This window comes from Tamandua tetradactyla, chromosome 25 (assembly GCF_023851605.1).
Source record: "Tamandua tetradactyla isolate mTamTet1 chromosome 25, mTamTet1.pri, whole genome shotgun sequence".
NCBI lineage: Eukaryota > Metazoa > Chordata > Mammalia > Pilosa > Myrmecophagidae > Tamandua > Tamandua tetradactyla.
Window position 1 is genome coordinate 27,846,100 of NC_135351.1, and position 22,264 is coordinate 27,868,363.

Genomic DNA, 22,264 nt, shown 5'->3' on the forward strand with positions numbered 1-22,264 from the left:
CAAAGAAGCAGTGAGGGGCACATTTTGATAAGATTACTTTAAAGTCCAATAGTAAGCTAAAGGAAAAACAAATTAACAGTTAATCCTTCCCAATTCTCAAATGCCTTGCTGCATTTCCATTTCTTTTATAACCAAATTGTAAGATTATGGAACTTAAAAGTAAATGAACCATAGCCCATATTGGAAAATAAAATATATTGAGCCATGTTGCCTAAAATAGTCCTCAAGAAAGGATGAGGGGTGCCCACCCAGGTAGTTCAGTGGTAGAATTCTCACCTGCCATGCAGGAGACCCAGGTTGGATTCCCTGCGCATACACTCAGTAAAAAAAAAAAACAACATTCAACAAATGGTGCTGTGATAATGGGATAGTCAGATGGAAAAAGAATGAAATGTGACCCCTCCGCACAGCTCACACACAAAGTTTAAGGCAAAGCACCTTGATACAGGAAATGATCCAGTGTGGCATATGTGCTGCTTTTCTGTGAAAATTATAGGACCGACACCTTTTATATTAAAGGGGGAGAAAAGCCCAGGAAGATCTTGACTGTCCTAGTCTATAGCATTAAAAACACCACAGTCACCAATTGCCTAGTTCATTTTTCTAAGATCTCAAAGTTTTGATGTCTGGCATTCTTTTTTTTTTTTAACAGTGTTTAAAAATCTTTATTCAAACAAACACATGATTACAGTTGACGTGAGAAATTATAGAAATCGTTGAAGTGAATTCATTTGCTTAACGTACTTTCGAACTTCTAGACGTAGTAGATTTCCCCCATCTTTTTAAAACCCAAACCATTGGATCCAGGATGGGGAAGTTTATAAATGAGGCTGCCTTGTAACAAGAGCTTCTTGGTACTCAGTAACAGAATTCCCTTGACTTGTGTCCAAGACAGACCTGGCTATCCTCAAACTTGCTGTAGAGTGAAGTTGAAGTTCAGTAGCCATGACTGTATCCTACAGGTGTGCCTGCTTTATGAAAAGCCACATCACAACGGATTATTCACTCCATGCTATTTTATTAAATAATAAGTTCCCCTGGGACATTTAAAATATGATTTGACTCACAAAAAATTGATTTATACCCACTTTTCCCAGAAATATGCCTATGGAGGTAAAGCTCTCCTTTTTAAAATGATGATGCATGTCCCATAGCAAATATTGTACGAGCAGTCTGTTCTCAAATATTAAGACATGGAAGCATACCCTGGAACTGGATAAAGAAACAATTTTTGAACAGAAGAGCAATTGTAAAGCAAGGAAACTGCAGGACCCAATCTACTGTATTACCTACTTCGAGGGCTCATGTAGATGTACGAGATATCTGATATAAAATAAGATTTCAACTTCAAATGTTTTAGGAAATACAATTCTCCTGTACTGGGTTTTAATAGTAAACTTTCAAAATCAACTCTGTAAGTACTTGAAACAATACTTTTCAAACCTGGGAAACAATTTTCTCTTGAAGAATAATTCTAGAAGTGGCCTGGGCTGATACCATTCAGAGATAATAGTCTAGGTTCAAAAATATCACCATCCAACTCACATCCAGGTTTCTACTTAGCTGGTTGGCACTGAACTGGAACTCTGAAATTGGATATATAACACTTTTTTTAAATTGCTACATTATATATTCATATACTGTGTAATAATCCAAAGTGTACAATCAACGGTTCACAATGTCATATAGCTGTGCATTTATCATCATAATTAACCTTTTTTCTTTTTTTTTAAATTTAACATATATACAAAAAAAGCAATACATTTCAAAGCACATCACAACAATTAGTTATAGGACAGATCCCAGAGTTTTGTTATGGGTTACAACTCCACCATTTTAGGTTTTTACTTCTAGCTGCTCTAAGGCACTGGAGACTAAAAAAAAATCAATATAATGATTCTGCAATCATATTTGTTTGTTAAACCTGACCTTCTCTGTGTAAGTCCACCGTCTCCTTTCCTCTTTCTCCCACACTTTAGGGGTATTTGGCTATGCCCATCCTAACTTCTTCATGTTGGAAGGGGCTGGATGCAAGACCCTTCTGCCGCACTTGTTTCTCAAAGACTCTAGGCCAGGGCTCCCGTGCAAGGCACCACTGCAGAGAAGCCATGCTAGTGAATATTTTGATGCATCCTTTCTTGCTGTGTTGATGTTTTACTGAGCTTTTCACATTTGTGACCCAAATCTCTACAGATCAACAATCATGCTTGTTTCTTTGTCATATGAATGGGCGATCTGTGACTCTTGGGTCTTTTGTTCTTCTGGAGCAAAAGTGGAGCAATGTGTTGGGCAGGGAGCACCTTAACTTCAGGAGCCCCCTTGCCTAATCCATTCGCTACTGCCTGATTAATCTTCCTAGGACACAACATTGATAATATCAATCTCCATCTCAGAGTCTTCAGGACCCCTCAGTTATTTTCAGGATAAAGCTCCAAATTTTTGCCTTTCATTCAAAGCTTCCCATGCTGGGTACGCAATCTGTCTTTCCTAATTTATTTCTCATAAGGTCCTTTTTCAAATACCATAACCCAGGCAGACTGAGATACCAAGTGCTCTCCCACCTTTCTTTCTGTTTCCTCTATCTAGAATACCTTACACTTCCTCTTCACGTATTTGGTCTACCCACCTTTTGTGATCCACGACAAACATCACCTCCTCCAGTAAACCACTGATAAGCTTCTCTCCCCATCAGCCACCCCTAAAACCCTGAAGGATTTTCTTTCCTATGGCATCTCTGCCTTATGTAGCTGTACCTCTGTGATCTTCCTTAATAGACTGTACATTCCTCGAGGGGATATTTGCATACAACTTGTCATCTTCCGGTGCTAAAGAACCAGCTATACCTTCCAAATATAAGGATTTTTTTTTCAACAGTTGTAGAAAATTCTTAGCCATTACTTTTTAAAATATTGCCTCTCCTTTAGGCTCTCAATTCTTTGTTTCCTGTTCTTTGGTTAGATATTTGTTAGATCTTCTTGCTTTAACTTCCATGTTTCTTAGCCTCTTTCATAAATGCCATCTATTTATCTCTTTGTGCTTAACTCTGAATAATTTCATCAGAATACTTCTGTTCTTTAATTCTCTTTGTAGCTATGAATAATCAGTTGTTTAAACTCTCAATTTTTTTTTATCTCAGTTACTATACTTTTTAACTTCTACAATTTACATTTGGTTCTTTTCAAAAATCTGCCATTATTTTCACACTACCTTACTGTCTTATTTTTAATATTTTTATTGATAAATCTTAACATACCAACATTCTTAACATACAAACATTCCATACATGAGGTATGATCAGTGGCTCACAATATCATCACATAATTGTGCATTCATCACCACAATCACTTTTTAGAACATTTGCAACACTCCAAAAGAAGAAATAAAAAGAAAAAAACTCATGCATACCATACCCCTCCCTCATTGACTACCAGTATTTCCATCCACCCGTTTTACCCTTTGTCCCCATTATTTATTTACTTATTTATCCATATTTTTTACTCATCTGTCCATACCCTGGATAAAAGGAGCATCTGACACAAGGTTTTCACCATCACACAGTAAAAGCTGTATCTTTATAGTCATCTTCAAGACTCAAGGCCACTGAACACACAGCTCAACAGTTTCGGGTACTTCCCTCCAGCCACTCCAATACACCATAAACTAAAAAGGGGTATATATATATAATGTATAACTTCCAGGATAACCTCTTGACTCTCAGCCACTGAAATTTTATCTCATTTCTCTTTCCCCTTTTGGTCAAGAAGGCTTTCTCAATCCCATGACCCTGGCTTATACCTGGGAGTCAGGTCGCATGTTGTCAGGGAGATTTACACCCCTAGGAGTTATGTCCCTAAATAGGACCTTTTGATGAGGTTACTTCAGTTAAAGTGTAACCAGGATAGGTCATAATCCTATTACTGGAGTCCTTTATGAGCAGAATAAAACTCAAGACAGAAAGAAGGCCATGGGAAGCAAGAAGCTGAAGGTCGATGCAATGCGAAAGAGAAGGGAGAAGCCAGGAGAGGCCACAATGTGCCCGGTCATGTGACAGTGGCACCCAGGACCAAGGATCACCAGCAGCCAGCCCCAGGACACCAGTCTTCAGGGAGAAACTATCACCTTAATGACTCTTTGATTTGCACTTTCTCCTAGTCTCAAAACCGTGAGCTAATTAATAAATTTCCATTGTTTAAGCCAGCCCATTGCATGGTATTTGCTTGAGCAGCCGAGGAAATTAATATAGTCCATACAAATACTGGGAAGTCTAGACCTGGAAATACCTGTGAGGTTTTTCTTTCATTGAACTATGGTTTCAATTTTCCCTTGAGTCCTTTTATGCAAAATAAATTTTTGGCTGTCTTGCACTCTTAATATTTAATTTCTAGTATCAGGGAGTCTTAGTCAACATATTACTGAAGAGTGAAGGGAAAGGAGGCAGTTATAAATAAAGCTAAAAGCAGTCAAGCTAACAGCTAAATGTTGATTATCCTTTGCCTATATTAATATAGATGCTGATCTGTCCACTGAAAGTATAGAAGCATACTTCCTAGGAGCGCAGATCTTGACTTCTAGTATTTCCCACAAGAAAACTGGGCTCCCTGGAGAAATGTCCAATTTCAAGGCGGGCAGCTAGAGTAAGGAAGTTATAAGATGAATGTTATCTTATGCCTGAAGTCAAAAAGTGCTTAAGAGGAAAAAAAAGGGGGGCGGGGGCATGCAAATCATATAGCACTGAAAAAATGAACCTTTTTGAGTCCATACTGTTTAGGCAGATAATAAATGGCAAAGGAGGGCTCTTTCTTACAATAGAATGCTGATAAACGTGGAGGAATAGATTTTGAAAATCACCCTTTGGAACCATCTTGCCAATCAAGATTGGTTAGGCAAGAATCATCACTGTAGTTTGCGTTAACTACAGTGCAGAAGCAGGGTAACATCTTCGCCAGGCTATCAAATCTATATCCCCAAAGAGCAGACTGACAGTATTCTTCTGGATATTACCCTGAGAGAGGCCTAAAGTTACTTGCATCGGACGTTGGCCAAGAATGCATAATCCAAACCTAACCATGAAGAAACATCAAACACATAATAAGGAACATTTTATATTTTAAGAAATTGGCCTGGTATATGGGAATCCTGTATGTTATGCGTGACTGTTCAGTAAACTCACATCTCTAACAAATGTTTTAAAACTGCCCTGTACTCTTCAAACTAAATGTATGGCCCTGTATTGCAGAAATATAAAAAACGCTTTTAAGGATATTACTGGGACAATTAACAAAATTGAAATATGGATGGTAGTTTAAAGTGTATCAATGTTACATTTCCTGAGTTTAACTACTGTGGTCATGTAAAAGACTATCTTTATACTTAGGACAAATGCTGAAGTACTAAGGGGTAAGAATCATGATGTGTGCAACTGACTCAAATGGTTCAGAATAGTATGTATAAATATATGTAGAGAGAATGAAAACGTGGCAAATGTTCTAAATGTGGGTGAAGGTTATACAGGAACAACTGTCCTGTATATGAAATTAAGATTATTCAAAAATAAAAGTTTAAAATAAATAAATTACTGCTGGTAATGCCTGTCAAGCATAAGAAATGTATCTCAATATAGTAAATGATTAAGAGCTTGGTCTCTATATAGAGTTAGCCTGGTTTCATGTCCACTACTCATGAAATGAGCCTGGGCAAGTTACCTAACTTCTGTTTCCTCTCAGGTTTATTAAATGAGTTAAAACCAGAACAGTACTTGGTCATAAGCACTCAAAAGTATTAGTATTATTTCAAGTAAATTCTAATTCTCAAGAAATGAGGAAACATGTTAAAGCATTTTGAAATTGAGAATCATTTTTTTTTTAATGAAGCAAAGTATAAAGGCCAGGCTAATAACTACTGAAAGTTGATCACAAGTCCTAACCACCAGTTTGGTTTTACCCAGTGACTTGAAAAAAGTTACCACTTCAAGTTTGTGTATTCACCTGAATAGTCAGGGAACTTTCACCTATTTTATTTAGGTTTTAATTTTTTCAAATTCCAAACAAAAGCTAAATACAATTGGAAACCGGTAAGCACTAGTTTTACTCCAAAGGAGTAGGATCACTCAGATGTACTCCAATAAAAGTATGCAACCCTTAAGCAAAGCTTTCTTCATTTAAAAGGAAAAACAAAAACAAAAACAACTATACAGTAGTCTTTCCTTATGTTCATTGCACAAAATGAGTTCTGCTATTAGAACTTTTGACACAATTTGTTTTTTAACAATTTAAGATCCCAGCATTTATAACTTTTTGATTCCAAAAAACCCCTCATAAGTTTTTCTTTAGGATGGTGTAGAAACCAGTATTTCTGCACAATTCACTGGAATTTTTTCTTTGCAATAAAATCTCTTCTCTTTAAAACCAAAAACAAAACAATCAAAAAAAGGAAAATCCTCTACCTATCACGGTTTGTGCAGCTATGAATGTATTTTTCAGTTTTATAGCTGCTTTAGCTACTTCAGACTCCAGATCTGCTTTAAATGTGTATACCTATATCCACACTCAGCAGAATACTCCTTTATAAACAGCAACTTGGGGAAAGAGATCTGAAAAAAAAAATACATGTATTTATGAGTACCAGGAAACAAACATGGCCCAGTAAAATTTGAGGCAATAATGCCTACAATGAGATGCTTTTTTTCATTTAAGATTTCTTTCCCATGGTTGTCTTTTTTTTTTTCCCTTAAAAAAAAAAAAAACACAACCACTTCTGGTCATTAGAATGAATCTGACAGTGCTCTGGAACATCGGTGATTATAGCAAAGCTATTAAGTTCTTAAAAATGTATTTATACCTGTTACATTCACTTCGCACCCTCTAAGTACTGATGACAGATGTCAAAGAGGCAAAAACCAGCACAAATGGGAAGACCATCAAAAATGGTGCTTTCAGATACATTTAAACATTTCAGTGTACAATAGTCCTTTCATTTCACATTTTTAGTAAGATGCTGATGCAGTGCAGCAAATGCAAAGCACCTTCTTTCACACAGTCCGCGCAGAAGACATCTAATTTTTTTAAGTTCTGAAATACAAATGACTTAAAAAAAAAAAAAAATCCAGGATGAACAAGTTTCAAAATGCATAGTGTTCTGTGCATGAGTCCATTTTCTTTAACTCTGAAAGAATAAAGTGGTAAGAAAACGAGAAAAAAAATGCTGCTGCATTCTCTGATCTTCTCCATTTTGCTGGTCAGTGAGTGCTCTATTCTGGCATATAAGGACGGAGGTGATCCTCTATGGTGCCAACTGCCCAGTGGGTGAGCTGCTCCTGTGGCAGGTAGAGGCAGATGCTGCATAACTTGAAGATTGTAGCTTTGTTTTTTGGAGTCTGGAAGGAGGAAAATTTTAACATTCTTAATAAATAAGACTTTCTAACATAACTGACCAATTGTCACATGAAATCAATCTCCCACAACTTATTAAGCTCCTATGGACACAGTCACAAGGTGCAGAATAAAGAAATAAAATATGGTCCGTATCCACAGGAGATCTGAGTTAGGAAGACAGAACGCCATACAAGATACATGAAAACAGAAAAGAAAAAAAAAGATTGTAAACTAAATAGATGCTTAGAGAATTTATGCAAAAGAATAAAAAAGATTTAGGTGGTTTTATGCCAGGATATTTCTAGCTGAAATATTTCTTTTCATTTGATTGTTTCTTATACTTTGTGTTTCTCTTTTTTACCAAATCAGATTCTGTCTCCAAAATATATATATATAAAATATATATAAATAGAGCTAAGTCAGTAATAGAATACTTGTTATAAGAAAATTAGGATTCAAGACATTTCAGGTAGCCAGATGTGTAAGTTGGTTTGTAGTCATTTCTTTGTAGGAAGAGAAAAGCACATATATGTGGTGAGTGTAGTGGCTTGGGAGAGGATAAGAAGTAGGTAAAAAAGAAAGGATTTAAGCATATCCTGGGCCAAGAGACTAGAAGCAAAAATATTACCATCTAAATCAAACTTTAAAAATTAGTACTTGAACATCTAACTTGTGGTACTTTTCAAAGTAACCATTACTAGTAAGTGTGAAATGGAATTTGAACACAGACCAGACTGCAAAGCTCATCTTTTTATTACAGCACCTCTTAAAAAGGTGGGGAAAAAAAGAGAAAGAGAAAAATCTGACTCTCCTAGTTTGAAGTAGTCTATATATGTAAAGGACTATATATATATATATATATGTATGTATATTTTACTTTAAAGCATCACAACCATCTTTTACTCACTATCATTTATTCAATTTTAACAGAAAGAACATGCTAACAGAAGTGACTTGTCCAAAATCTCACAGGCAGTATGTGGCTGCATCTGTATGAAACTCCAGCTGTGAGTCTCTATACCATCTGCTCATTCAAGATGATCCTTTGGTCTAGCCTTTAACATACATTTCATGTTATGATACAGGGCACAAGGTCCTTGGCTAGCTAATTTTGATGAAGTTAATTTGTTTCCTTTGCTATAAAATGGCAAAGTACCTTCATTTCTTTTATAATTCTCATAGTTCTTTTATCTGAACTATACCTAATTACTTAACATTAGTACTAGATTGAAAGTATATGTGTAATCTTCCCAAGTATTTTGTCAGCCCCTTGAAGGTGGTAGGTAACAGTTCTAGTAAAATTAATCTTTGTACTTTTGTAGTTATCTACAAAAGTACACTCTATTAAAGAAAACTAAAAATTTAGTATCATGAATATTCCTTTTTAAGGTTTTTACTTTAATCACGAGGCTTTTCCTGCTAACAGTAAAATCTCAAAATCCCCTATAGTTTATAGCACCCCCCTTCTTTTTTTTCTTAGCATTTAGCATTATCTTAATGTTTTTACTTATTAATTTTGGAGTCTCCTACACTAGAATGTAAGTTCCATGAGAGCAGGAATCATCTATCTTGTTCACTGTTTGCAGTGTGTGGCACTTAGTAGGCACTTGCTTGTTGAATGAATGGTAAAATTAGGAAGATGCTTTTTTTAAAAGGTTAATCACATAGATGTGCCCATTCCCTTTAGATTTTGATTTACAAGATCTAGGCCAGTGCTTCTCAAAATATATTGTTACAAATCACCTGAAGATCTTGTTAAATGTAGATTCTGATAAATAGGCCTGGTGTCAGGCTTGGAGAGTCTCCATTTCAACAAATTCCCAGGTGATGCTGATGCTAGTCAGCTGACCAACACTTTAGATACAAAAGTTCTAGAGAAAAGTTCTAGGGCAATGATATGCAAACTCTACTGTATACTAGAAATCATTACTTACAAAAGCTCCCCAGGTAGTTACAATGTGCAATAAAGTTTGGGAACCATTATTCTAGGGTGAGGTGGAGAAGATCTGTTTTTATTGTTTTTTTTTTTAAAAAAAACTTCAAAAGTAATATTGTTGAGGGGACAAATCAGAATTTAAGTATCTTGCGAAGAAAACAGTTCAACTAATAATAAACTAGTATCTTCAAATGAGCCCTTAAATATTTTTCAAATCAATGCTTATTACCTGCAAGTGCTGTCTGTCAATGAAGAGAAACACTGACTGGTTAGGATTGTTGACAACAATTCCAGTCTTGTCCTTGCGGCTCAGTACATGCAGAAACTGTTTTTCATAGTCACCGTGATGAAACTCAAATTTGGCCTAAATAAGGAATAAAAGCATTTATATGTAACTACAAATTCAACATCTGCACCCATATGCATTATCGGGCTTTATGGTAGCTAAGAGCCACATGTGGCTAGTTAAATTTCAATTAAAATTAAATTTAAATTCAGTTCTTCACTTAACCCTACCACATTTCAAAAAGCCTCTTGAGGTAGAGAACTTTTCCGATATCACAGAAAGTGCACCTGGACAGTGCTCCTTTCAAGAAAAGCTCTACACCAAAAGACTGTGTCTCAATATTGTCAATTACCTTTCATAAAATTGAGTTTTCAAACTTAATTCAATATTCCCACCTTAGTGGCTCATAACATCTATATGTTAAGCCCCCCAACATCTCCCTCCTTAACTACATTTGAAACATAATTTCATTCCTTACATAGATGGGCTTCAGAGGATTTATGAACCCCTCAATTTTTATTATGATTTTAAGTGCAGTTTTTCCACAGCTAACCTAAGCCTGACATGATAGTCTAGTCAGATGAAAGTGCCATACAGCCTATTTTATTCTTCACTATGCAATTAATGCTGTTTCTTCTTAAAATTTATAGTAAATATTCAGATTCCAACTTCAATATCTTAATGGTTTGTGTATCTCTGTGCAACGTAAATTGTTAGCAAACTCTTGGTATATGAAAAACACTATCAGATACCTGAAGACATGAATAAAGTTACCTCAATCTTAAGAAGATCATACACTGCTGGAGAGTACCAAACATAACTTGCTTCAAATACTTTTCTTGAATAAAATGTGGTTTACTTATGAAACCTAAACTGGGTTCCTATCATTTAAGTGCTATGAGAGGAAAATAACTAACATAACATGGTACAGCCACTGAGTAAAGCAATATGGTAGTTTCTCAAAATTAAATATACAATTACCATTTGACCCAGCAATCCCACTTCAAGGCTTTGTAAAGATTTCGCATGCCAATTTTGTTTAAAGCAGCATGATTCATAAAAGGCAAAAGCTGGTAACAGCCCACATGTCCATCAACAAATGAATGGATAAACAAAATATGGTCCAGACACACAACAGAATATTATTTGGCCATAAGAAAAAAAACCAAGTTATAAGACATGCTACATGGAAAAACCTCGAAAACAATATGCTCAGTGGAATAAGCAAGACAGAAGGACAAAAATTTTATATCACTTAAAAAAATGACCAGAAAGAGCAAATTTGGAGATAGAAAACAGATTAGAGATTGGAAGGAGAAGGGAGGACAGGGAGTATTTGTTAAAAAGGAAAAAGAATAATTAGAGTAGAAATGTGGGGAGCATTAGCAAGCATATTTGAATTAGGCCTTGACAAGATGAACAGAATTTTCCCAGGGAAAATATCCTGGTTCTCAAAGGAGTCTGATCTAAGAAATAACTTTCTAAGAAGTTCTTCTGTATATAAAACTACACAGGAAGAAGGTCAATTTAGTAATGGTTCTTAACCTTCCCCGACATTTTGCTAACTTTTGACTGCTTTGTCATTTGATGTACCTGACAAATCTTAGTGCTAATTCTTTTGTGTGTATGCTGTATGGCACAGGTCACATTTCATTCTTTTTCCATGTGAGTATCCCCTTATTGCAGCACCATTTGATGAATTTTTGTTTGTTTGCTTGTTTGTTTGGGAACTGTAAGGGCTGAAAATCCAACCAGGGTCTCCTGCATGGCAGGCGAGAATTTTACCACTGCAATAACCCTTGCACCTCCCTCCAGTGCTAATTTAACGGAATTTACCCAGGTGCTGATATCCTCATTTTATTTACAATATATTTATATGCAAAGAAAAAAATGAGATCAACCAAAATATTAATTATGGTTAGTCAGATACAGCTAATTTTATACTTAAAAAGTATACCTCCAGAACAGTCTCTTCAATAAATGGTGCCTAGAGAACTGGATATCCATATGCAAAAGAATGAAAGAGGACCTGTATCTCACACCCTATACACAAGTTAATTCAAAATGGATCAAAGATCTAAACATTAGGTCTAAGACCATAAAACAGAGGAAAATGCAGGGAGATATCTTATAAATCTTATAACTGGAGGCGGTTTTATGGACCTTACAGCTAAAGCAAGAGCACTGAAGAAATAAATAAATAAATGGGAGCTCCTCAAAATTAAACACTTTTGTGCATCAAAGAACTTCATCAAGAAAGTAAAAAGACAGCCTACACAATGGGAGACAATATTTGGAAACGACATATCAGATAAAGGTCTAGTACCCAGAATTTATAAAGAGATTGTTCAACTCAACAACAAAAAAACCGCCAACCCAAATACAAAATGGGAAAAAGACTCGAACAGACACTTCTCAGAAGAGGAAATACAAAAGGCACATGAAGAGATGCTCAACGTCCCTGGCCATTAGAGAAATGCAAATCAAAACCACAATGAGATATCATCTCACACCCACCAGAATGGCCATTATCAACAAAACAGAAAATGACAAGTGCTGGAAAGGATGTGGAGAAAGAGGCACACTTATTCACTGTTGGTGGGAATGTCAAATGGTGCAACCACGGTGGAAGGCAGTTTGGCAGTTCCTCAAAAAGATGAATATAGAATTGCCATATGACCCAGCAATACCATTGCTAGGTATCTACTCAGAGGACTTAAGGGCAAAGACACAAATGGACATTTGCACACCAATGTTTATAGCAGCATGATTTACAATTGCAAGGAGACAGAAACAGCCAAAATGTCCATCAACAGACAAGTGGCTAAACAAACCGCGGTATATACATACGATGGAATACTACGCAGCTTTAAGACTATGTAACAACATGGATGGACCTTGAGAACATTATGCTGCGTGAGACTAGCCAAAAACTAAAGGACAAATACTGTATGGTCTCACTGATATGAACTGACATTAGTGAATAAACTTGGAATATGTCGTTGGTAACAGAGATAGAAATAGGATAAGATACTGGGTAATTGGAGCTGAAGGGATACAGACTGTGCAACAGGACTGAATATAAAAACTCAGAAATGGACAGCACAACACTACCTAACTGTAATGTAATTATGTTAAAACACTGAATGAAGCTGCATGTGAGAATGATAGAGGGAGTAGGGCTGGGGACATAAATGAAATCAGAAAGAAAGATAGATGTTAAAGACTGAGATGGTATAATCTAGGAATGCCTAGAGTATATAATAATAGTGAAATGTACAATGTACAAATTTTAAAAATGTTTTTGCATGGGGCGGGCCACGGTGGCTCAGCAGGTAAGAGTGCTTGCCTGCCATGCCCGAGGACCCGGGTTCGATTCCCGGTGCCTGCCCATGTTAAAAAAAAAAAAAATGTTTTTGCATGAGGAAGAACAAAAGAATGTCATTATTGCAGGGTGCTGAAAATAGATAATTAATACTTTAAAATGTCACCTTATGTGTGAGACTAAAGCAAAAAATGTTACAAAATTTATATTTTGACTAGAGCATTTCCTAATATAACTCATGTAGACAGTTTGATTGAATGTCATTAAGTACTTGGAATCTTAGGTAGCACATGAGATTTTGTTGGTTTGTCCAGAGTGATGCCCCGATGAATCCCAGAATGATTTGATCAGTGACTGGAAAAGTATTTGCGAGCCCCCTTCAGGGAATGGTGAGAGTGGGGAGAAATTCAACTTCCCCAAGTTGAATTCTTGATATTCTCACAAGCAGTGTGGACAACCAAAGCTATAGGCTGAGCCCCCAGTCTTGGGGCTTGTTCATATGAAACTTAACCCCACAGGGGATAGGTCAAGTCTACTTAAAATTTAGGCCTAAGAGTCACACCCAAGACAGCCTCTTTTGTTGCTAAGATGTGGCCTCTCTCTCCAGTCAACATGACGAGCAGTCTCACCACCCTCCCCATCTCCGCGTGGGACATGACTCCCAGGGGTGTGGACCTTCCTGGCAACATGGGACAGAGATCCTGGAATGAGCTGAAACTCAGCACCAAAGGACTGAGAAAAACCCTAGAATGAGCTGAGAATTAACATCAAGGGATTGAGAGAACCTTCTCGACCAAAGGGGGAAGAGTGAAATGAGACTAAGTGTCAATGGCTGAGAGATTCCAAACAGAGTCGAGAGGTTATCCTGGAGGTTATTCTTATGCATTAAGTAGATATCACCTTGTTGTTCAAGATGCAGTGGAGAGGCTGGAGGGAATTGCCTGAAAATGTAGAGCTGTGTTCCAGTAGCCATGTTTCTTGATGATGACTGAACAATGATATAGCTTTCACAATGAGACTCTGTGAATGTGAAAACCTTGTGTCTGATGCTCCTTTTAGCTACTATATCAACAGAAGAGTAGAACATATGGAATAAAAATAAATAACAGGGGGAACAAATGTTAAAATAAATTCAGTTTAAAATGCTAGTGGTAAATGAAAGTGAGGGGTAAGGGGTATGGTATGTACAATCTTTTTTTCCTCTATTATCATTTTATCACTTTTTCTGTTGTCTTTTTATTTCTTTTTCTAAATCGATGCAAATGTACTAAGAAATGATGAATATGGAACTATGTGATGATATTAAGAATTACTGATTGTATATGTAGAACGGAATGATATCTTAATGTTTTGTTTGTTAATTTTTTTTAATTAATAAAAAAAAAGTTAAAAAAAAAAAAAAAGTATACCCCACCCCAACCTGAATTTCCCACTGGAAAAGTGTAGCTCCATGTACCACAGTATATTTTCAAATTTCTAATACCCTATTTTTCCTCCGGGACCTTATGTGGAATAGCTAGGTAAAGACTATTATGTCTCTGGGATATACAATGCCATCCTGGCCAACGGGAAAATAAGCTTAATGAATAGGTGAGAGTTCAAATAGAGTTGAGAGGATACTCTAGAAGTCACTCTTACACAAGCTTCAGTTAGACACTGCTACCTATTATAACTTGCCAAACCTCAACCAAAACCATTCCTGCCAATCCTAAAGAATACCTAGGGCATATAAGATTCTACAAATGTTCCATGCACTGGGGTAACTTCCCAGAAATCTATACTCTCCAGATGGATCCCTGGATCAGATAAGTCCTGTAATGCAGAGGGGCCAGCCTCTCCAGAATATCAACTAGTTCCATCCCCCTATCCCATATCAATCGAATAGGTTAGAATGGGGCATAGCCCAAATACCCCTAAAGAGTGGGAGAAAGATCAAAAGTAATGGTGGAGTTATACAGAGAAGGTAGAATTTAACAAATGAATGCTGAATCATTATATAGATATTTCTTTTAGTCTCCAGTACCTGAGAGCAGCTAGAAATTTAAAAATTGTGGAATTGTAGACCATACCAAATTCTGAAATTTGTTCTACAACTAATTATTCTGATGTGCCTTGAAATGTATTGCTTTTTGTATATATGTAATTTTTCACAAAAAAGAAAAAAAAAGAGTAGTTGTAGTATAACAGAGAAGAGAGAATTTAACAAATGAGTATGACTGCTGAATCATTACACTGATATTCATATGGTCTCCAGTGTCTTGGAGCAGTTAGGAAAAAAAAAGTCATGAAACTGTAACCCATACCAAACTTTAAAATCTGTTCTATAACTAACTGTTAAAATATCCTTGGAAATCAACTGCTTTTTTTGTATATAGGTTATATTTCACAATAAAAAAAAGTAAAAAACAACAAAAAAAACCCCTATCTTGTCTTCAAGATAAATACTACCTTTCTTTGAAATCATGGCTAATGCCTGAGTTAACTGTGCTAGGCATTTTCTCAGTATTTGGCACAAGATGTGTGTATGGGTAAAGGGTCATATTTTCTGAAGCTCATCCATGAGACCCTCAGTCAGCACATATCAACCTTAAAAGATGTTCTCTGGCTGTAATTTCAAAGGCCACCTTAATCTCAAGAGACTCTCTAATCCAAATGCTTCTCTCATATCATAATATTCAAAAGAACAGGAAGAACCCAAGAATCAGAACTTATTAGAAAGCATACTTCCAAAGAATTTCTCAAGTTAGACCCTACTCCAGGAGTTTTCAATTATTGAAGTGCTCACCACACTTCAGGATAAAATACCTGAACAGGCCTAAAAGGCTCATCAGATTCCTTCCACCTAGAAAACAGGAGACAGACAATTTTTTCAATATCATTCCGAGGCCAAAGAATGAAATCCATCTCCTGAGTACAGCCAATTACATCCTATAAAACAGAAAAAAAAAAAAAATTTAAAGTTGAAATAAGCAATACTGCACACTATGGGGTTTGATTCTCACAAGTGCAAAAAGCCCACTATACATCATTTTATATCATAAGAGGCAATAGTAATAGGACTATACACAATCTGAATAGCTCATGGCCCAATTCTAACTATTTTTTTGGTAGAATCCATACTCAAAAGTCATTCAGCCCAATTTTTCCACTCCAGGCCTAGATTCATCAGCGCACGGTGAAAACTACAATTCAATCTCTGACTTTGTGTCTTTTGGGTTTTTTTCCCCAAAGTCCCTGTACATCTCTGTGCATTTATTTGTACCCTTCAAAATCAAAACCTATTTAACAAAGGTGTCTTGGAACTTCTAGTATGAATCAATACCTTCTTACTATAGCTGAAATGTTATCTTCGCCATGCATTGAAAGAAAAATACCTTTCTCCATTTCTTTACTTTCCTTCATTATCATAAACTATCATACAATTTTCAAAGGCTAATAAAACTGTGTCAAACCAGTACATACTTATCTCTAGTCTTGTAACAAATTTACCACTAATTATGGGGATCTCTTGTTCAAGTATGCTCAAATTGATTAAGAATGTGTTGCAGAAGTTTAGAAGATTGGCAGCATAAAAAAAGGAAAACCTAATGAATAGTAGTAGCATAACATTATTCACAGCAATAACGTTCATTAAAAGCATAATACCACATAAGCAAAGCTAATTTAGGTTCTCCTTACCTTTTACTTCAAATCAACTTTGTAAAAAAACAAAACAAAACCTACTTTAAGAAAATTAAAACAATTTTATGTGTAGCATTTAAGTTATTAAAAATAGTTGGCTAGTTTGCCTTTCACGCGGGAGACTCAGGTTCAATTCCCAGACCATGCACGCACCCCCCCACCCCACAAAAAAAAAGTTGGCTGGCAAAAAGAAAAATAGTTGGCTATTACCAACCCCAAAAATGGGTGAAAGGGATTCCTTCAAACACCTTATTGAACTACACTTTTCTAACCCTACCAAACACAGGATTTGAATGACAAATGCATGGATTGGGACAAGCAAAACACATGATGAAAAAATCTTTCCAATTTTGGAGAAAGTCAGATAACAGCTAACTGAGAATAAATCTTACACCTAGAAGTATAATTAACTGAAAATTACAATTCATTTACTTTTAACATACTATTCTGACAAGAACTACCACATTTTACAAGCCTTGTAAAAGAACCTTAATTTCTGGTTCCACAAAACTTGAAATCTATCACCATAAAGCAACTACCCATTTGTAGGCGGAAAAAATGCAAGATCAAGCCACAAAAACTTACCTACCATATCAAGAACTTACCCTTCTCATAGACTGGTATCGAGGAGCATGGAGCTGTACCACATCCTTCTGTAAAAGCTCTATGGAACTTTCCAGGGAATAGCTGGAATCTCGCACACCTTTCAGGATATTTTCTTCATAATTATTTGTCATGACTGGTATAACCTCAGACACTTCAAAAAGTGCTGCTTTTTTCTTCTAAATGAAAAAAGAAAAGGTATAAACTGCTTGACAGCATACTTTCCTTTTTTGTTTTTAAGCATACTACTACAAATTCACATTACAATGTATACTACTCCAAATTCACATTACGTTAAGTACCTTTATTCTTATTTAGCAAAATTCGTAACTGACGTAATTTTCACCTTGAAAAAATATTTTCAGATAGGGTGATCCTTCACCTCCTCTCCTTCCAACCACACACAAAAATACTACTATCAGAATTTAACTGTCCAGTTTTACAGTATTATAGTATCCACAACAATTTTTTATTTTAGACAATAACATTTCTTAAACACTGTGAGGAACACTAGACAATCCTTCAATTAAAGAAAATGATGGTTTTGATGTAATTTCATTTAACTGGTTCTACATACAACTAAGTTAATATTTCAGCAGTTTAAAAAAGAAAGCTATTTAGACAAGTTAATTGTTTCACTCCTCAAATGGTTCAATCTCCATTACTCTTCCTGGACATTATATAATCACGTGTCAACATTTCAAAGGTGAAAAAATATCTGAGTTTCATTTTTAGGTTAAGACCAAGCACTCATCATCAACCTAGCCTATAAAATTCTGCGGTATAGAGTATACATTATAAACTATTCATGACAATTGTCCAAATACTGTCCATTCACAGAGAAAACAGGTTTTTGCAGGTTTTAAAAGAACGAGCTCCTACAATTTGGGGCACCTCGTCACTCCTATCTTGGATTCATTTCTAGTGAACCTACATTATTATATCTTAAACTAGAATCTGATCTTAAAAATTTTGCAGTCAACTTGATTTAAAAAAAAAATGAGGAAGTAAATCCTTGGTACTATTCAATCTTGTGACAATCACTTTAAACCTTCAAAGCAAAATTTTTGAAATCACTTTACAGGCTATACTTTAGGAGCTAAAAGTCTTCTTCAATGCATTAACCTAAGAGTTAAGAGTGAGCTAAAAACCTGGGAAACTTCCAAATAACTAAGATTATATTTCTGATCTGAAATTAGCTCACAATCTACATACAAAAATCAAAGTAGCACTTCCTTACATTCATAACCTAGTCTCATGTCAAATGGCCTTATGTAATAAACTGTCCATTTTAAGACACACATAAAAAACGGCTTTTATGTTGTCCTTGCTTTATAATAAATCATTATTTGCTATTTAACTGTATAACTAATTCTGTTAAGATTTTTTAAACCCTTACATTTCCTCTTCAGTCTAAATTTTAAAAAATTGCAATGTAAATACAAATTAACCGCTACAGCATTTAAGTACTCCTAAAAATAAGTGTATTCTATTTCCTTAAATATACCAAAAGGTGTATCTCCTTCTAGAAACAGGTTGACTTTAGTATATACCATTTTAATTTCAATTTACCACTTTCAAACATCCTACTTATAATTTATACCGACAATCTTTAAATTCATTTATAGAGTTCCCTATAGAAGTTCACACAAACTACATTTTTACAATGTTACTCACACCAACCAACTAAAAGTAGACCCTAAGCTTTAGAATTATATTATTTCCAAGCCAACGAGTATTCAAGGGACTTTCTTTCATAGTTACACTGTAACTACTCAATTCGGAATTACCAGTAAGAGTGAAAGACAAAGCATATAAAGTAGACTTTCCCAAATACTCTTCAATCTAACATTCACAGCTATTTAAGAGTAACAAACAACTAAATAATACACATTGACAAAAATCACTTTGTGCTAATTCACATTTTAAGAACTTTGAATTACCTTCTCCTTGAATACAAAGGCAATATACATCTTGAAGTCAAACTGGTCAGCTAGAGATTCTTTTTTCTTTCTAAGCTGAGCACGTAGTCTGTTCAGAGCTTGTTTCTTCCGGGAGTTTGGGTCCCCCATTTTGAAATACAGGTGGTACTAAAGCCTTTGGAAATTGTCACTAAACTATGGGCACTTTTTCTTAAGACTCAAGTACAACAGAAACAAGTCATTTTTTTTTTCCTGCTAATATGACTGAATAGCTAAAATCACGACTGTAACCCAAAAACTGCACCTTCTGGCAATATTAGCAGACTCATATTACAGGGTCAAGAAACAAAAGCTGCTGTCCAGTCATGTTTGGACAATAACGTTTGGGGTCGGATGGGAAAAAGGAAGGGCAGGGAGGAAAGAAAGAGGAGAAAATATATGAACTAACTTTTTGGAAAACACATTTGGCTTAACTGCCAAAATAGAGGCTGGGGGGGGATGAAAAGCCTATAATCAGGATTTAGGTGTGCAATAAAACACAGCTGACACCAGACCAATCCTTAAAATCCATCCGGATTTTTTCCCCTCTTTTTATTAAAGGGATTATGAAAAGAAGGGGGAATATGATCCTTGCTTTCCAAATACAAAAAAAAAAAAAGGCAAAACAAAAACAAAACACCGAAACGGGGTAGGTGAATGAAACTGAAATATCCAATTGAATTTTACCCAGCCAGATCCATGGCTGTAGTACCTAATTAATTCTTAGTTATTTCAGATTTCACTATTGCTATGTATCGTCAGTGCTTGTTATTGATTACACTTGGTGGTGAGCAAAGAGAAAAGTGCAAAATCGGTAGAGAAGGATGGGGAGAGGTACAGGGTTTCCCTGCAATCAACTACAGTGCATACTGGGGGCGGGCAGCTGTTGCCCAAAGGAGCCATGGGAAAAAACAGCGGAGTCATTACCAACTTCCCCATTACCCAAATTTTCACCCTCAGGCGGCTGCTAATGCTGCTGCCAAGGAGAATCATGATGGCAAAGGGAAAGGGGGTATATAATACTGTATAATAATTACTCCGGCCCTTTGTTAGACCTGATTAATGCCCGGGATCCCAACAACCCCAGTCCTGCAACGAGACTCCTACATTCCCCAAGGGAGCCTTCTCTACAAATCTGCCCCCGCTCAAGATGGTGGGGAGCGCAATTTATCTTCTTGTGAGCATTGCTGAGGCAAAGGTGGCGGGTTCTTCTCCCAAATCCCAGACAATGCCTGGGGACCACCTGCCTGTCACCCCCAGGTCCCACCCCCACCCCTTGCCTTCAGCGGCAGCGACTCACTCGCACCACGGGAGACACAGGATCACTCAGGTTTTCACTCATTTCATCGTGGAAACAATTCCCGCCCGGGTAGAGCAGGTGGGAGGGTAAATGGGAAGGATCAATGGGGAAAAAAAAGAAAATAATTGAGTTAATATTAATTACTTTTTAAAGTAGGCCCACCCCACCAAAAAAAAAAAAAATTTTTCTTAACTCCCGGATTCTGGATTAGCTCTCTCACGTTGAACAGACCATGTTTCCCGAGTTTGGGTTGTTCAGGGCGGGGTCATTAGTTTCCTGAAGAGGCAGGGAGTGGAACTGAGGCAGCCGGGGCGGGGGTGGGTGACGGGGAAGGCCCCTCCCTGTCCCCGCGGAGACCGGGACTCGCGGACCGACTCTCGGGCGGGCTCGGGCCCTCTAGCCGCAGCCTGCGGGCGGAGCGGTGGCGGCGGCGGCGGCGGAAGAGGCGGCGCTGCTCGCAGCACGGGCAGGAGCCATGTCAAGAGAAAACCACCAGCCAACTGAGCCCCTCCATCGCCGCTGCAGTGCGCACTGTGACCGGGCCGCGCGCGCTGCTGCCGCCGCTCAGCCCCCACCTGGGACCCATAGTCTGGCTCGGCGCCCCGGCGGCGGCGGAGGGGAAGGACGCGAAAGCAGCGGCGACCGGAGAAAAAAGAGAGAGAGAGAGAGAGAGAAGCGGAAAAACGAGAAGGAGGGGGGTGGGGGGAGGACTGGTGCTGGCGGCGGAGGGGGAGGGGAGGAGGGGGAGGGGAGCCCTGTGCTAAGGAGTCTGTCAGCGAAGGAAGCCCCCCAAGATAAAGTTATTTCAGTTCAAGCATCTGCTCTTGAGTCTTTCTTCCCCTCGCGGTCGGGCTCCGGCTCTCAGGAAAGAAGATCGAGGAGACCCGGAGGGGGGAAAAGCTGAGGCGGATGGCGAAGGTCCGCGGTGGCACAGCCTCGTTCCCCCCCACCGGTAGCTGCGGAAGCGGCGGCGGCGGCCTCGGGCGCCTCCCGGGTCCGGGGCAGAGTCGCGCTTGAGAAAACAACCAAGAACAAACAACTTAAGATGGCAGCGACGGCCGCTGCGTCACCCGCCCCTCAGCGGCACCACCCCGAACCCTCTGCGGCTGCGCAGCCCGCGGGCCTCCACCATCTAAGCACGAACTACGGGGGAGACAATTCTGGGTGCGGAAAGGTTGTCAGGGTTATCATAGAGGTAGGAAAGAAAATCAAAAGGACTTTGATTTGATAAAGCTTTTAAAAGGCTAAGTTTTTTTAGGTTAAGCTTCCTGATAATATTACCCCTTCAAAGAGGAGTTTGACAACAGATTTCCCCCTATCGTCCAGTATGGAGTTTACATGGGGCGTGGAAAGGGGCTCCCCGCCCCTCCCTCCGCTCCCATTTGTTCCCCTTAGTCAGGATGTCCCAATCTCCTGAGTTGGCTCTTCCCTGCGACGTCATAAGGCCACGCCTTTTTGCCCTCCCCGCCCAAGCTCCCGGATGAAGTTAGTGTTTCTTGAGGCTCGTCAGCCCCTTGAGCTGTGGCTAGGCCTGGGACTCAGCAGAGCGGGCGAGCTAGGCCGGCGAGTAGGCGGGGTCAGGGGTGCGGGTACGGAGGGAAAGGGAAATACGTGTTGGTGGGTTGGGAGGGGCAAGAACCTTATTTCACCTCACTACTTTTTTCCTAAACTATTGATCTGTATTCCTTAGGGATCTGCCCCGGGGTTATCTTGCGAGGAAAATCTGCGAATTCAATTCTGAGACCTGGACTTTAAGTGGCCCTTAGCACAAAACTGCCAATTAATTCCACGCCGCCCCTGGT

At 37.9% G+C, this 22,264-nt stretch overlaps 1 protein-coding gene across 2 annotated transcripts; it reads right to left on the reverse strand.

Annotated features, from left to right (window-relative positions):
* Positions 1–5,707: 5,707 nt before the first annotated feature.
* Positions 5,708–21,091, reverse strand: C25H6orf62 (chromosome 25 C6orf62 homolog). 2 transcript variants are annotated; one of them, XR_013168774.1, is made up of 6 exons: positions 19,145–21,091; positions 17,204–17,380; positions 15,723–15,845; positions 9,536–9,670; positions 6,838–7,372; positions 5,708–6,589 (listed from the first exon to the last, which is right to left on the reverse strand). XR_013168774.1 is itself a non-coding variant. In XM_077143804.1 (5 exons), exons 1-5 carry the CDS (start codon positions 19,271–19,273, stop codon positions 7,247–7,249), a joined length of 690 nt encoding a protein of 229 aa, XP_076999919.1. In that variant the 5' UTR covers positions 19,274–21,091; the 3' UTR covers positions 6,066–7,246. The 2 variants fall into 2 exon arrangements, 1 of the variants encoding a protein (XP_076999919.1); XM_077143804.1 differs by having other exon boundaries at positions 6,066–7,372.
* Positions 21,092–22,264: the final 1,173 nt, after the last annotated feature.

Bases quoted from the DNA above. Each gene is read 5' to 3' on its own strand.
- C25H6orf62 (XM_077143804.1), bottom strand. From the start codon at position 19,273: ATGGGGGACCCAAACTCCCGGAAGAAACAAGCTCTGAACAGACTACGT. The intron at 17,381-19,144 runs GTAATTCAAAGT...TTTTTCATTTAG, and splicing joins CCTTTGTATTCAAGGAGAAG to AAGAAAAAAGCAGCACTTTT. The intron at 15,846-17,203 runs GTAAGTTCTTGA...TCTGTTTTATAG, and splicing joins GATACCAGTCTATGAGAAGG to GATGTAATTGGCTGTACTCA.